The sequence below is a fragment of the Megalops cyprinoides genome, chromosome 18 (genome assembly GCF_013368585.1).
Source record: "Megalops cyprinoides isolate fMegCyp1 chromosome 18, fMegCyp1.pri, whole genome shotgun sequence".
In the NCBI taxonomy this organism is placed as follows: Eukaryota; Metazoa; Chordata; class Actinopteri; order Elopiformes; family Megalopidae; genus Megalops; species Megalops cyprinoides.
In genome coordinates this window covers 2,965,212-2,980,211 of record NC_050600.1, presented here as the reverse complement: position 1 = coordinate 2,980,211, position 15,000 = coordinate 2,965,212, and the positions used below count along the sequence as shown (strand labels likewise).

Below are 15,000 nucleotides of genomic sequence, written 5' to 3'. Positions count from 1 at the left end.
GTGGAATGCATTCAAGTACTCTGGATCAACTTTACCCCTTATGGACACACTCATGCGACATGCATGCACTCACACACACTCACACACACACACACATACATACACACAATTACTGAACATAGGTTAACATACACTGTAATTATACAACTGTGCTGCCTCAAACAGACCTTCAGCAAATGCTGGCAGGTATAGTCAGCATGGAAACACAGACTTTCTTTAAATCTTTACGTTTATTGGTTACAGCAGCTGTAGCAGTGTGTGTGTGTGTCTGTGTCCACATGTGCTTAGAGGTTTGGAACCAAGCAGAAATGAGCAGAATTGCAGGGTTCCCTGTGGGAATGTACCTACCAGCATGCTCCAGGTGTGTTTCTTCTGTCTCTCTGACTGCAGGGATAGCCCTGTTCACAAAGCATAAAGGTTAACAGGTGTTTAATGTCAGAAATGTTCTATTTGAGATGTGGTGAAATACAAAAAGGCAGCCAGACAGCATAAATGCTCCCCCCCCGCCCTTCAATTACTGTGAAATAGCAGGAGGGAGTGGGAACAGTGCAAATGCCGCACTCTCATGAGAGTGTCCTTTCAAATGGCCCAAAACACTGGAGGCCTTACACTTGGGCTACACGCAAGACTATTCAAAATGGATGGCCAAAAAATGGAGTAGTTTCTAACCAAAAGGGTCAAGAGCATGTGGGCACGGGAGAGAGGCAGAGAGGATTGGCTGGTGAGGCAATGACACATGACAGAAACACGGCCCGGACTCACTGTGGTCACAGACTGAGTTCATCTCACCTTCAACTGTCTAAAACTGCAACTAAAATAAAACGCGAACAAACGCGTTAAAAAAAAAATCATTCGTGCTGGGTCTCTTCTCACGTAGGTGTTGAAGGCACGGAAGAGAATAGAACAGACTTTTCGGCTTCGCTTCATCAACGTATAGCGACAAACGGAAACATCACCTTGGTGCTTTTGTCCTTCTAACCTGTTAATGCCTTTTCCCCGTCCCCCTTGGAAACAGCCGTGTGTGCATTAAACTTGCTTCCCCACAGCATCCTCTGAGCTGAAGCACAAGGAACAAAACCCTCTGGAACACTTGCATACAGCCAACAGATAGTTTTCACAAGTCCCGTAGGCACTGAAGGAGAGTGAATGCTGGCAGGATGTGCATCCATGCTGGAGTCACGTGAGGAACTAAGGCACCATTGAAGGGGTAAAAGTGAAGCAATGAGGCCACCATGGCCAATATACTCCACCCCACTGCGACAGGCACTGCAGACTCTCAGGGACTGTCAGCTAATAACTACTTTTTCCAGACTGTTTTTATATAGTTGTGAGGGCATATATTGAAACCACCACCGTAATCACAAAAACATCACTGGTGCTGGGTCCATTTATAAGAAAAATAGTATCTAAGATGTTTTATCACCATGTTGTCAGCACTCGTTAAATCACTGCTTTTAATGAGTTTTAAAAGTATTTTTTTAACCGTCAATATTATTCATAAAGCAAGTCAGATACCCTGTTTTTTGCAATGTATTCAGTCAATTAAAAATGATGGGGGTTAATGGGGTAACTGTCATCAGCAGGCTGAAATACAACTTTCCAATGGTTGGTTAAGAAGAGATGCAATTCCACTATTGAAAGCTATCTATGGCTGACGGGGGGGGGGGGGGGGCAACTGGTTCAAACTCACCAAAACCTGAGAGAGAGAGAGAGAGAGAGACAGAGAGACAGAGAGAGAGAGAGAGAGAGAGAAAACTTTTAAGAAGGTGTTAGACTAATATTTGGGGTTGGATTCCCGCACCAGGAAATACCTGTGGATTATCCCCAAAAGAACTGCAGCTGGCGTTTGGCCGGGAACACTCGGAAAAGTCCAGTTTCTCCCCATCTTTTCATTTCCCTGCTTACACTTACACACACACATGTACACACACACACACACACACACACACACACACACACACACATACACACATACACACACACACACACACACACGTCTGGATTAAGAGGCCCTCTGGCGCTGCGATCGGGGGAATTCGGCGGCTCCAAATGGCTCCGCGAGCGTGTAAACGACCGTGGCGTTTCATTCTTGTCACTTTCATCCCCCATTAGGAGTCAGGAATGTTCCCTCCACTCTCCTTTCCGTGCAGAAATGTCCCTGTTTACACTCTTCACACACAAGGATTCATTCAATCGCTCCTTAAAAGGGCCAGCGGCAGCCAAGGACCAGGCCGTACGGATGGAGTAAGACAGGGTGCAGCGCCTCCGCCTTCACGCACTCCTCACAGTACCCACAATGCCCTGCTCTGCCCTGTGACAAACAAGCTAAGGCAGGGTAATAATGGCAGAACCGGGCCACATTTTTCCCCAGGATGCGTTCAAATAAGCCTTGCTGCTGTTGCAGGACAGGGCTGTACTGAAAGATGTGCTGTAGGAGACTACAGCAGTTGTATTTTTTTACAGTGGGTCACTGTGTGTCGCTGTTGTGTACTACGGGTGTGATTATACTTCTATTGCATGTTGAGTATGTGTTGTGTTATGTTGCTCTCATACTGAGAATGAGTAATGGGATTATAAAGAGTGGTTTTTTTAAAGAGGGTTTTTCTTCTGTTCTGTTAACCACTGCATTACATGCATTTAGCAGACGCTCTTATCCAGAGCAACTTCCAGCACTACAGAACGTGAGTGTATCCATTCAACCAGAAACAGCCTGCAGCTGGATTTCTGGCCATGCATCAATAATCAATAATCAATAATCAATCATAATTGACAACAGACAACATTATAACAGAGAGGATGAGATGAGCACTCGGGCCAGAATTCAAATCACAAATACACAGAGAAAAACAGGAAGGAGAGATTTAATGTTGGAAACAAGCTGCCGTTTGTAACACTGTTGGCGCGGTTCCTGTATGTACAAACACAAACGGAACTCACAGCAAAAAGACAAACAGCCAATAATGGAGAGCAAGTGCTAGGCGTGGACTATCTACAGAAACACAAAGTATGAGGGTGCAGCCGGGGCCGCTTACATTCACAGAATGAGTAGATCCTTCTGGAAGCTGCGGTGTAAATGCCATTCTGAAAGTATAAAAACACATCGTAAAGCACTTGGAATAGTCAACGGATTTACAAGGAGCTTCAAAAATGAGTGCATGTGGTCTCCGTGTTCAAAACAACACTTGAATGAGGTGTAAAACATCAATCAGCCAGAGGTGTGATAACCAGCAAGAAATAGGGGCTTTTGAAACTCTTAAAATGGATACATTCCAATAAAATAACCTCTGATTGGCCCAGAGGCGATGCCACTTCATGAAGTGTGTGTTGTTCAGGTGCCGTGCCACTTCAGAAAGAGGGTCTCTGATTGGCCCAGATGCTGTTCCACACAGAAACTGCCGGCTCTCTGGGTGATTTCAGGTGTGAAAGGGGATGAGGCTGAGCAACACACATTCTGACAGAGTGCTGGATGCTGCTGCCATGGTAACAGCATCCTGCATAAAAATGTACACAATGCTGAAGGGCACCTCAGTTGTGCCCTGAGGGGGGTAAACCCAGGTAAAGTGTTCAGCTGGACACAATCAGTGTAAAACCAGGCTCTTTATCTGCCACTCTCCCGTACAACGAAGCACTTTCCCTGAAGTTCACTGCTAAATACACGATCACATCCACACACAATGTCCAGACTGTTAAAAAAGCATTGTTTCAAAAGTTCATATTTGATACATTTGTAGAGTATTTATGTTGATTTTTTTTAGAGAATGACCTTCACATCCTTTATGGCAACATGTTTCTATGACAACTATAGATATTTACAAATAAAACTGTTAAAAAAAAGAACAGGTGGGCTCTCCTCCTTGGTTTGGTCCTCTTGGTGGGGGGTGGGGGGTGAAGGGCAACGGGGTCCCTGTGATGTTCAGCGCTTTCTTTTGGCGGGGGGCTCCTCAGCCTTCTGCCCCCCCCGGGTGCGTGGGGTGGGGGGGCTGGTCTCGCGTTTGCGTCCGGCCTTCAGCGCCTGCCCCCGCCCCCCGCTTCAGAGAGATACACAGAGAGAGTGTGTTAAGCACACCAGCACGGACGCGCACACACACACATACACGCACACACAATCACACTCACACGCACACACATTCACATACACACTCACACAAATGTGCGCACGCAAACACACACACACACACAGATCTCCGTACCGTGTCGGAGTGGTCTCCTCTTTCCCGCGGAGTTTGCTCAGGGCGCGGGTGGAGGGTTTGCTGGGCTTGTTTCTGGGGTTGGAGAGAGACAGAGTTATAACAGAGACTAACCCAGCTGCACTCCGGTGTAAAGCTGGAGTGTGAAAGCCCTCGGTTCCCCCGTTAGACGCGTGTCCACCTCTCAGCCTCCAGGCGAGTCGCGGAGCGCGTGGTGGCTCTCGTCTGAGTCTCCTCCTCTTCCTCCCCCGTGTCTTCCTCTGCCTCCTGCTCCTCCTCCGTCTCCGTGGCCTTTTGGTCTTTCTTTTCTGTCAAACAAACAGCAAAATGATGCATACATGTGACCCCTCCCACATGTCCCTCCTCTGCACATGACCCCTCCCATCATACACGTGACCCCTCCCACATGTCCCTCCTCTGCACATGACTCCTCCCACCATACACGTGACCCCTCCCACGTCCCCTCCCCCACACGCCCCTGGTGTCCCCGCCCCCGTACCTGAGTCCTCCGCTGAGGCCACGGCCGTTTTGGAGGGCCTTCCCCTGCGTGTGGCCTTCTTCTTCTGAGGCTGCTCCTTGTCCTCATCCTGAGACACAGCAGACAAAACAGCAGTTTCTCTCAGCGCTGCGCTCCATTTATAATGCAGTTCACATTTCCATGCAGGGATGCCCTGGGCAAAGCGCGACTTACGTTATCAGTTTTATTGTCATTGGAGCTGTCTTCTTTTACATCCTCCTGCCCATCGGACTGACTCGCTGAATGAAGGAACGAGAGAGAAAAGACAGGTATTTGCTTCAATATGCTACAGGAAATGTACACGCCATAGTATTACAGGTATGAAACAGGTAAGTCTAGGTCGTGTAATGGGACTGCGTTGGTGGGTCAGTATCATTATGTTGCAGGACATTGTCATTTAGCAGACGATTTTATTCAGGGTGACTTGCATAGACTACAATTTTTACATGCTATCCATTCATACAGCTAGCTATTTACTGAAGTAATTGTAGGGGTGGCAGTGTAGCATAGTGGTTAAGGAGCAGGACTTGGTTCGACTTGCCACAGGGCACTGCTGATGTACACTTGGGTAAGGTGCTTAACCCAAAATTGCCTCAGTATAAAATCGATCAAACATTACAAAAATCTGTAACTGATTTAAGTCACTCTGGATATGAGCGTCTGCTAAATGCCAATAATGTAATGTAATGTTAAATACCTTGCGTAAGGGTACAGCAGCAGTGCCCCAGTGGGGAACAGAACCAGCAACCTTTCGGTTACAAGCCCTGTTGCTGTGTTATGGATCAGGTGAATTGATGTGTTATGGGACAGGTGAATCGCTGTGTTATGGGTGACAGGTGAATTGATGTTGTGTTATGGGACAGGTGAATCGCTGTGTTATGGGACAGGTGAATTGATGTTGTGTTATGGGACAGGTGAATCGCTGTGTTATGGGACAGGTGAATTGCTGTGTTATGGGGGACAGGTGAATTGATGTTGTGTTATGGGACAGGTGAATCGCTGTGTTATGAGGGACAGGTGAACTGATGTTGTGTTATGGGACAGGTGAATCGCTGTGTTATGGGACAGGTGAATTGCTGTGTTATGGGGGACAGGTGAATTGATGTTGTGTTATGGGACAGGTGAATCGCTGTGTTATGGGTGACAGGTGAACTGATGTTGTGTTATGGGACAGGTGAATCGATGTTGTGTTATGAGACGAGTGAATCGCTGTGTTATGGGACAGGTGAACTGATGTTGTGTTATGGGACAGGTGAATCGCTGTGTTATGAGGGACAGGTGAATCGCTGTGTTATGAGGGACAGGTGAATCGCTGTGTTATGAGGGACAGGTGCGTTGATGTCGCACTCACTGCTGTCCTCTCGTGGAATCCTCACTGTTTGTCTCTTAGCACCCTCCTCCTTTGGCTCCGCCCCCTCCAGCTGGCCCTCCTTCCACAGCAAACGCAAAACAAGTCAACAGCGTTGCAGGCGCAGACACTCAACGAGGTCTTTCAAATGGAGCGCAACACAGAGCCGTTACCTCTGCCGAGTCCTCGCGCTCCTCACTCCTCTTCCTCTTAACCGCACGTTTACCTGAGAGAGACACACAGTTAGCCACCCCAGCCCAACCAGGACTGCTGGCCCGAACAGCACCTCCTTTTACACCACTCCCTTCCTATATCATCACTTCCTTCCTATGTCATTTCCTTTATGTCATTTCCTTCCTGTGTCACTGCCCTCTCTGTCTGTTGCAGTAAATACGGTTTCAGCGCACTGCTGTGTCTTTGTGATCAGACCAATCGCAGGGCCTTCATGACCACTTCATGATACTAGCACTGTGGGTGCCAAACTGAGTTTGATCCCAGAGGATTTCAGGTTCAAATCCCCAGGGGGGTAGTGCTGTACGCTGCAGAGAGCCATTCATCCCGGCCTGTTTACAGTGACATGCACACAGCTGTCAGTTACTAGGTATCTTGGAACTGACAGGCCAAATTTTGGAATCTGTTGAACTCAGAGGAGCATTTCTAAAAGTGATCTGCCAAGGACTGCCAAAGAAATGCATGATCTATTACCTGGAACCCTCTCAGAGGAAACATATAGTGTTCTCTTTACGCCCCATAAAAGGTAGCTGAGAGGCATTGTGTGTGTGTGTGTACGTATGCGTGAGTGAAACTCACCAGCGTCAGTGGTTTCTTTGGGTTCAGAGTTCTCTCCATCCACCTTTGCCTCTCTCTGCTCCAATGCCTCCTCTGCAGAAAACAGACAAACCGGAGATATGCTGTTTACCACAGATACCCGACTCCTGGAGAAATGTGATGTGACTCATTACAGGAAACCCTCTCTGACTGCTTTATCTCAGGTGCCGTTGGTGACGTGGAGGAGGGGACAGACCAGTCGTCAGGTGTGGAGGGCAGGTGTCTGAACTCACCTGGGCGCGTGCTTACGGTAAGCGGAGCTTTAGCAGGCCTTCCTCGGCGACCGCCTCTCTTCTGATCACTCTTCTCCTCTTCCTCCTTCTGAGACCAACGAACAACACTTTTATTTATTTGCTAGATATTCACCCCTAGCCCCTCACAAAAATCAGTCTTAAGCCATGAAGGGGACTTCTCTCTCCCTGTAGTCAGACAGACTTGTGCCCTGTCTATCAGATGGTGTGCACTGAGCTGTAGGCAGGGAGACGAACACGTTCACTCGTCCCCCTTCAACATGAATCTGTCCGTCAGGAGGCTGAGCTTGTGTTGCTTTACCTCCCGTTGTTCTTCACTGGTGCCCTCCCTCGCCGCCTCCTCCTTCTGCTGCCCACCTGTTCATTAAACACACCAGCACAGGCGTGTGAGACAGAGGCAGTCCACAGGCGTGTGAGACAGAGGCAGTCCACACAAACAGGACACATGACTGAGCGGCACTGCCTGACCACACACCAGCACAGGTGTGTGCGAGGGACGGATTGCCCACACAGACAGCAACACACACGTGTGAGAGACAGAGACTGCCAACACCAGCTCGTCGATGTCGGGTTACTGCAGAGCAATTCGAGGAAAATGCAGCTCAAGCAGTCTGAGCTCTTTGCAGCACAGTCATTGAGAGACTCACCCTCGTCGGTGGTCTTCGCTGCAGTGCCAGAACTTCTTCCTCGACGAGCCGGTGCATCTTCTGCCCTCTCACGCTGTTCGCACAAAACAGCACAAACACACAACATACAGTTATTCTCCTCAGCTCACCTCCTTACTGCTCCAACCAAAACCCCACACACAAACACACACACAGTTATTCTCCTGCATCAGTATTCTGAACCACTGGTAGTGCTTCTGCTGTAGTTAACATGTGAGTAGCAGCACACGGCAGTTCAACCCCTTACAGGGGCTATGAAGCCTCAGTCTCCCATCACTACAGCGACACACACACGGCAGCCAAGCTTGTCCCTCTGTTCAGTGCTCAGAATGGTCACGGAATGGGATCTGGGGAGACAGACCTCCTCTGTGTCCTTCCCTTCCCCCTCCTTCTCCTCTTCCTGCTCCTGGGATGAGGACCCTGCCGAATTTAAAGAGAAAAAAAAAAACCACAGAGGGGACACAGTCATACAGCGGTCACATGACCCATTTCCCCACTTTCTGTCCAACCATATTGGGACACTCCAGTCACATGATTCAGCACCCGACAGACTGTGACATGTAGTGGGTGGTGGTAAGAAAGAGTGTGACCTGGCAGACACAGAGAGGGGTACATAGGGTACATACGTGTTCCCCTCAGTGAGGGCGCTGTGGTCTTCGGTGGCCTTCCTCGTCGTGGAGTTTTGGGTTCTACGGCCTTCTCGCCTTCATCATCCTGTGAGCACACAGTGAAACCAGGGGAACTGCTGTTAACCAGGAATATCAGGAATAAGTACTCGAACACAAAAAAGTACTGAGAAACAGCTCTGAGAAACTCTACAATACCCCAAAGCAATAAACGGATTCAGTCAGGTCTAAATCCTTTCTTTACATACTGAGTACAACAGTTGATTTTACAGTCTTTGGTAGCTGAAAGAGTTTAGGGACAGAGCTGAAAGAGTTTGAGGGTGTAGCTGAAAGAATCTGGGGGTGTAGCTGAAAGAGTCTGGACGGAGCTTAAAGAGTTTGGGGGGGTGGGACTGAAAGAGTCTGGGAGGAGCTTAAATAGTTTAGGGGTGGAGGTAACGTAGCTCTCCACTCACACTCTTAGCTTTTTGAGCCCCTCCTGGTGCTGCGGTTTCCTCGCTCTCCTCCTTCCTGGTCTTGCCTGAGGAAGGTGCAGAGAGATCAGTGCCCTGGCCCCCACCGTGTGGGACAGGAGATGTGATCAGGTAAGAGGCAGTGCACTTACTGGTGTCCCTCTGGGGGGTGGAGCCCTTCTGGGGAGTGGAGGCGCTCTGGGAGGCCCGTCCCCTACGGCCTCTCGTCTCTTTCACATCCTCCGTTTCTTTGTCCTGTTAACGAAAACGAGAGAGAGGAACGCAGATCACCCTGATCTTATTATGTAACTACTGTCAAGCCATGCGTCCCAGCACAGATGTGTTACTGTACTGTGAGGCAGCACATCCCAGCACAGATGTGGTGTTACTGTACTGTGAGGCAGCACATCCCAGCACAGATGTGGTGTTACTGTACTGTGAGGCAGCACATCCCAGCACAGATGCGATGTTACTGTACTGTGAGGCAGCACATCCCAGCACAGATGTGGTGTTACTGTACTGTGAGGCAGCACATCCCAGCACAGATGCGATGTTACTGTACTGTGAGGCAGCACATCCCAGCACAGATGTGGTGTTACTGTACTGCGAGGTAGCACATCCCAGCACAGATGTGATGTTACTAGATGTGATGTTACTGTACTGTGAGGCAGCACATCCCAGCACAGATGTGATGTTACTGTACTGTGAGGCAGCACATCCCAGCACAGATGTGGTGTTACTAGATGTGATGTTACTGTACTGTGAGGTAGCACTTCCCAGCACATATGTGACGTCACTCTAAGGTGACATAACCCGATCAGAGACTCACTTCAGCAGACCTCTCCGGGCTGCGCTCCTGGCTGTCTGTGTCGCTCTTTGACCCTCTACCTGAAGAGTTACAGAAAGAAGAGGCACGGCACCATTAACCTGCTGCTTAGTGTACTGTAATCAGCACAGTTCATTAGTGCCGTACCACGGTATCGTAAAAATATTCCTAAGGATACGGTCAGGAGCACCGTTCACTATGTCACTACTGCATTACAGTAGCATAAACATGTAGCTTAGCTATACTCACTGGCTTGTTTGATTATCCTGGGCGGGCGCCCTCTCCGTGTTGGACGGATCTCCTCTGCTTGGTCTGACTGCTCCTCCTTCATCAGAGACATTTTGACAGCGTCAACATCAGTCATTTCACTTTATACTTCTTAGGACAGATTCAGCTAAGTAGCACCTTTATTTGGCTTTAGGTACAACAGGGATGAAAAGGGGGCACTAAATTCAGATGAAGGAAACAATAAAACATTTTTCTTTAACACTGTTATACTTCCTACAACAGAATGGCACATTAACACAGGGCAAAGGTAAACACAAAGCAAAGCTTACAGACTCAGACTCCTCCTTCTCCTGGGCTGGTCTTTTCCCTGGATGAGAACATATGACCACATTAAACAGATCACATCAAATCAAATACACAAATCCCCTTCTGATTAGAAAGACAGTTTACAGGCAGCCCTAACAATAATTGTTAACTGGAAAATGTGGATAAGCTGACCTTGTTAAAATATAACTCCGTCAATATCCGCTTCAGATGAACAGGACTCTGACCATCAGATCCGCATCATCACCGCGGTAACGCCAGACTTACCAGTCTCCTTGGTGGCGGTCTTAGGCCGTCCTCCCTTGCGTTCCGCGGGCACCTCCTCTTCTTCCTTCTCCTCTTTCTGCTGTAACTGAAAACAGGGAAATATTGTCATTATTAATACCACTGATCTCCTTAGCAGATTCCTTCCTCACAGCACAGCTTACACCTCTACATATTACCCACCTATAAAGTTAAACACTGGACCTAACTGGGGCGATTGCCTTAATCACAGCATGACCTTGCTGCATGCGAGACTGAAATCAGCAAGGTTAGGAGTTTAGGTTACAAGGTCACCATCTACAGCTCATGCTAACATACTACTACGGTGTCCTTCGAGTCTCTCAATCTGTGCAGTTAGGACATTGATGATGATCTTAAGAACAAACATTATAAGATGTTTTTGCGGAGAATACTTTATTCTGTATTCTGATCATAAAATAGCCCTGTTCGGTTATGACCCTGAAGGAGTTCATTTGAGAAATAAAGGCCACATTATTTTGTTAAAAAGTACAGAAGATCAACCAAATTCTGCCAAGTGAGAAGCTCTTACTCAGTTACATGCAACATAGTCATTATCTTCCTCTGGTGTGAATCCTCTGATCTGTACAGCTCTGGACTGGTGTAGAGATGCTTTTATAGCCCTGGTGTCACTGAGATGCATATTAAATGCCTTTCAAACAAAGCAATATTTGGTTGATCTCATGCACTTTTTGATATCAGGAAACATACTTACACAATGCAAGTACTCCACTTTTTACCGTAACAGGAGATTATGCCAGAATGACAGCTATGTCATGTAAACATGCAGTGGAGTGGCTGACCGTGTGAAACAAAGACTTACATCGGTGCCTCTTTCATCCGCTTTGGCAGGACCCGACCCCTTCTCACCTGGACAGAAACACACAGATACAGATAGACGCATCCACAACCAACTGTCAAATAGCATCATCTCAGCCCAAGTCAGTAATGACTGTTCATTTGCTGTATTTCACCGGGTATGACTGTACCCTCCGTGTGAGGTCTGCATTCAGCTGGCAGCATTTCTGCAGACCGCTCCGTGCGCACGGCGCCTCCGTCGGACCGCTCCATGCTCTCCGTCTGCCTCTCCGCCTCCTCGGTCACGGCCGACGCCTCGTCTGCAGGCACAGCAGGGGGAGAGAGGGCAGAGGGCAGAGGTCAGGGCAGGGTGGGCGTTTTCGGCAGGGTACTGTGTGTCAAGCATTTTCAGCTGGGTGCTGTGTCAGGTGTGTAATGGCGGAAGCATTATACCCTTGGCTTCAGCTGATGGACTCTCCTCAGAAGAGGGCTGGAGCACACTGCCAGCTGGATGAGCTTCTGCTGTTTCAGTGCTGACCACAGTTGTAAGAGTTTCGTCCGCTTCGGCGCTGACAGCAGCGGGATGTGTCGCGTCTGTTTCACTGCTGACAGCAATGGGTTGTGATTCTTCGGTTTCAATGCTCAGCACCATGGGTTGTGATTCTTCGGTTTCAATGCTGAGCACCATGGGTTGTGATTCTTCTGTTTCAATGCTCAGCACCGTGGGTTGTGATTCTTCTGTTTTGGCGCTGACAGCAATAGGACGTGATTCGTCTGTTTCAGTGCTGACCCCACCGGGAAGAGTTTCTTCCATTTCGGTGCTGATCACGGTTTTGTCCTCCTTTAAAACATGAACGCAGGTCAAGAGCTAAAGAACGACTGATTTGACAGATGGAACGTGATGATGCCAGATACTCTGTCCATCACACGCGTGCACATGCACGCGTGCACACACAGATACACACACAGACAGACACACACACACAAACACAGACACGCACAGACGCGCGCAGAGACACACACACACACACACACTGGGGCTGGCTCTCCAGGAGGCTGGAGATGGGTGTTTTAACACAGGTTTTCTAACAGCCTAATCCCAGCCAGGACTTCAGTTCACTGACCAAGAACAGCAGTGAGAAGGAAACTAAGACAACTGCTACACTGTCAGAGCCTATTTTCTTATAGATGACCTACAGGACTTAAGGAGGATGAATGATTCCAGAGAGGGACTTACCATGGTGCCAGCTGCCCCCTCACCCTGCGATGGAGCTGGAAGAGACACAGAGCTACCGTCAGACCAAGCGGGTGCAACGATGTAGGTGGCAAGAATGGGCACATAAACAAGGCATCATCTCAGCAGCACTGCTGGTTTCAATCCCCTCTTAATCATCTCAAGCTACTTACTAATAATTGCTCAGCAAAACAGAATAAAAGATAGAAACCTGTCTATTGATTCTGAACGTATGAAAGCAATGACAGATTTTAAATGCATGAACAGTTTAACACAGATATGACACGAAGCACATAGAGTGAAAGTAGAAGGTGTTTTCACAAAGTGAGCAGGGTCAGTTTCAGAGCCGCAGGGTATGCTGGGATTGACCGCAGGGCCTCGGGCTTTACTCACCAGCTTCACTCTCGTCTGAGGCTGTGCTTCTCTGAGACCTCCCTCTGCGGCCTGCTCCCTTCTTCCCAGAGTCCTTTTCCGCTTCCTCCTTTCCCAAAGCAAATCAAAAAAAGCTATGCACGTGTCTGATTCTTTAAGTAGATCCGCACTGTCGCTGACACAAAAACATGCCGATCTAAGCTCAGACACAGATCCTTTTATTAAACGAGACAATATGCCAACTGTGGTTCAAGTAGAAAAGAAAACAAATTACAAGGCTTGCTGGGAAACCCAAAGTCAAAGTTATTCTCACCTGTGAGGTCACCTCCCTTGATGTGACTTCAGGGATATGTGTCTCCTCCATGACTGTGTCAGAAACACCTGCAAGAGATATACACTCACTGTCAGAAACAACACAGGTCTGCTTCGCACTGCTGGAGCTCTCTGTGTGTGTGTGTGTGTGTGTGTGTGTGTGTGTGTGTGTGTGTGTGTGTGTGTGTGTGTGTGTGGAGTCTATTGGTTCTTTTCATCATCTCTCGACAAACCATTCTGCTGTGCTGTATCTTAATCTCGGAATGTGCCCAGTGGGAATGTTTTGCAGAGCTCCCAGAGTCAGTAGGACCCTGTTTGAGACATGGTTTGGTGGACATTACCGTGAACGGGTGTGTCAGTTTCCAGTGATGCGGGCACAGACCATGGCTCTGTGGCCGTCAGGGCAGCGGTCGTCCTGTCGCTTGGATCCCCTGCATCTTCACCGTGGCGATGCGTGAGCGGACTCTCCAGGTGCCGCGGTGCAGGCGAGGTCATCTCCATGATGACGTCTTGTGATGTCGTGGTGTCAGGGTCCATGGAGAGCAGCGTCAGCGCGGCCTCCCGCATGGAGATCTCAGACTGCGTGCGCATCATCCTGAAATCACCACCAGGGGGACGCACTGACGAGTCCCCCTCCCCGGTGACGCCGACCGCCCACGCCCGCTCACCCGCGTCTGTGACCTCACTTCCTCCCTGGCTGAACCTGCCGTCCAATGAGGGCCCGGGCTCCGCAGCGCAACTCACGGTGGTGTCCGCTTCGGTCGACGCAGGCCAGGAGGCCGTCTCGTCCTCGTCTTCCACGATCAACGTGCCTTCGCCGAACACGAGCTCATCGTCCTCGGGTTCGGGGGTGATGTCACTCAAGGCATCAAAGGTGTCGTACGATACGCCGATGGCGCTGGCGGTGGGCGCAGCCTGGGCATCCATGTTATTGTCTTCTGGCACAGGGACTACGGTGGGGGCGGGCTCTGGGGTGCTGAGGATGGGCGGGGACAGGGAGGAGTCTCCTCTGGAGCCCCGCCTCCTGTCACCCAGGGTCTCCTCCCCTTTCTTCTCGGCCTCTTTGCTCTTTCTCTCGGGCTCCTTCCTGCTCTTCTCCTCCTCCCTCCCCTCCCTCCTCCTGTCCTCCTTGCAGGTGCTCTCCCTCCTCTTCTCCTTGGAGGAGTCGGGCCGGCCGCTGGGCTTGGGAGCTTTGCCCTTGGCCTCGGGGGCGGAGCCCTTCCTCTCCACCCTCGGGGCAGCCTGGGCTTTGGGGTCCTCCCTGGACCGGGACCTGGACTTGTCCGCCACGGCCGCTTTGACCTTTGACCCGGGCTCGGCATCTCTGGGCGTGCGGTCGGCATCGGAGTCAGAGCCGGCCCTGTCGCCGGGGTCGGCTCTGGGCCTGCGGTCGGCGGGGGTGGTGGGGGTGGTGGGGGTGGCGGAGGCGGCGTCCCTGCTCTCTGGTTTGGCCTTGGGCCTGTCGGGGTGTCTCTCCTCTGAGTGACTCTTCGAACGCTTCAGCATGTCCTTGGGCAGCCGGTCCTTCCTCTTGCCTCCCTCCCCCCCGGGCTCCATGTCCGATCTGTCTTCAGAGGAGCCCGCCGAGTCCAGCAGGAATGGCTGTCTGGGGTCGCTCCTCTGCGCCCCCTTCTCTCCCTTGGCCTTCTCCGTTTTGGGGGAGTCCACAGACGCACCCCTCGGCCTCTTCGCACCCTCCTCCGGTGTGCCTGCCTCCGACAGGGAGGTGCGGACCTCCCTGCTGGTGCTG

At 50.1% G+C, this 15,000-nt stretch overlaps 1 protein-coding gene across 1 annotated transcript in view; it reads right to left on the bottom strand.

The window, feature by feature from the left end:
- Positions 1-3,823: 3,823 nt before the first annotated feature.
- Positions 3,824-15,000, bottom strand: part of bod1l1 (biorientation of chromosomes in cell division 1-like 1) — a 17,023-nt gene continuing 5,846 nt past the window's right edge. The window contains exons 10-35 of the mRNA XM_036551759.1: positions 13,592-15,000; positions 13,252-13,319; positions 12,960-13,047; positions 12,570-12,604; positions 11,786-12,173; positions 11,524-11,652; positions 11,358-11,404; positions 10,520-10,604; positions 10,258-10,295; positions 9,950-10,025; positions 9,704-9,762; positions 9,027-9,129; positions 8,878-8,942; positions 8,423-8,510; positions 8,158-8,216; positions 7,779-7,851; positions 7,433-7,488; positions 7,114-7,201; positions 6,863-6,934; positions 6,226-6,278; positions 6,056-6,134; positions 4,879-4,943; positions 4,687-4,774; positions 4,369-4,495; positions 4,191-4,262; positions 3,824-4,028 (exon numbers count right to left, since the gene is read on the bottom strand). The exon at positions 13,592-15,000 is cut by the window's right edge and continues 380 nt beyond it. Coding sequence (XP_036407652.1) covers positions 3,914-4,028; positions 4,191-4,262; positions 4,369-4,495; positions 4,687-4,774; positions 4,879-4,943; positions 6,056-6,134; positions 6,226-6,278; positions 6,863-6,934; positions 7,114-7,201; positions 7,433-7,488; positions 7,779-7,851; positions 8,158-8,216; positions 8,423-8,510; positions 8,878-8,942; positions 9,027-9,129; positions 9,704-9,762; positions 9,950-10,025; positions 10,258-10,295; positions 10,520-10,604; positions 11,358-11,404; positions 11,524-11,652; positions 11,786-12,173; positions 12,570-12,604; positions 12,960-13,047; positions 13,252-13,319; positions 13,592-15,000 — 3,625 coding nt within the window. The 3' untranslated portion in view covers positions 3,824-3,913. The remainder of the gene's footprint in view (positions 4,029-4,190; positions 4,263-4,368; positions 4,496-4,686; positions 4,775-4,878; positions 4,944-6,055; positions 6,135-6,225; positions 6,279-6,862; positions 6,935-7,113; positions 7,202-7,432; positions 7,489-7,778; positions 7,852-8,157; positions 8,217-8,422; positions 8,511-8,877; positions 8,943-9,026; positions 9,130-9,703; positions 9,763-9,949; positions 10,026-10,257; positions 10,296-10,519; positions 10,605-11,357; positions 11,405-11,523; positions 11,653-11,785; positions 12,174-12,569; positions 12,605-12,959; positions 13,048-13,251; positions 13,320-13,591) is intronic.